Source organism: Eimeria acervulina, genomic scaffold, assembly GCF_000499425.1.
Source record: "Eimeria acervulina Houghton genomic scaffold, Eah_scaff1967, whole genome shotgun sequence".
In the NCBI taxonomy this organism is placed as follows: domain Eukaryota; phylum Apicomplexa; class Conoidasida; order Eucoccidiorida; family Eimeriidae; genus Eimeria; species Eimeria acervulina.
This window is the reverse complement of record NW_013550070.1, coordinates 1-787: the sequence shown is the minus strand read 5'-3', so window position 1 is coordinate 787 and position 787 is coordinate 1. Positions and strand designations below refer to the sequence as shown.

The 787-nt window shown below is 53.7% G+C and overlaps 1 protein-coding gene across 1 annotated transcript in view; it reads right to left on the bottom strand.

The window, feature by feature from the left end:
• The window catches only part of EAH_00064290 (hypothetical protein), a gene marked incomplete at both ends in the record, with an annotated part of 1694 nt that extends 907 nt beyond the window's left edge, over positions 1-787 (bottom strand). The window contains one exon of the mRNA XM_013396734.1: positions 361-787. Within this exon, the coding sequence (XP_013252188.1) occupies positions 361-787 (427 nt within the window). The remainder of the gene's footprint in view (positions 1-360) is intronic.

The window sequence follows — 787 nt, the reverse complement described above, 5'->3', positions numbered from 1 at the left end:
GCCCCCTGGAGGGTACTACTATAGGGGGCCCCCTGGAGGGTACTAGTATGGGGGCCCCCTGTAGGGGCCCCTCACGTGTGTTTATTGCTGCTGCTGCACATGGGTTGGGGCCCCCTTCTGTTGCTTATCCTGCTCGAAGAAGCTGTCTAAGCCGAGCAGACAGAAAGATGCTTCGAGCAGAGATGAAGAGGCAGAAGAAAGCAGCAAGACATGCGAAGAAAGACGCAAAGGCGGTGCGCAAGGCTGAGCGTAGACTACAGAAGAAAATAAACAAAGAAGAAGAGGCTGCTGCTAAAAGGAGACACAAGGATGAAAAACGGAGACAGAAAATGCTTAAGCATGCACATATACACCACCCACCCCACACGTGCCCTCAACAACCGCCTCCAGTTGTACTTGTTGAAGAGACCATTCAAGAAAACCCTCAAGTATTTAAGTGCTGCAAGTGCTGCTGCAAGTGCTGCTGCAAGTGCTGCTGCAAGTGCTGCTGCTGCTGTTGTTGTTGTTGCTTTGCTGCTGATGCTGCTGCTGGTGCTGCTTTGCTGCTGATGTTGCTGCTGTGACTTCTGCTGCGGTTGCTGCTGGTGCTGCTGCCGTTGCTGCTTTGCTGCTGATGCTGCTTCTGGTGCTGCTTCTGCTGATGATGCTGCTGGTGCTTCTGCTGCTGCTGTTGCTGCGGATGGTTGTGTTGCTTTTGCTGCTGCTGCTACGGCGTGTGTTTGTGCCGCTGCTGGTGATGTTGCTGCTTCGAGAGCTGCTGTTGCTGTTGCTGCTGCTGTTGCTGCTG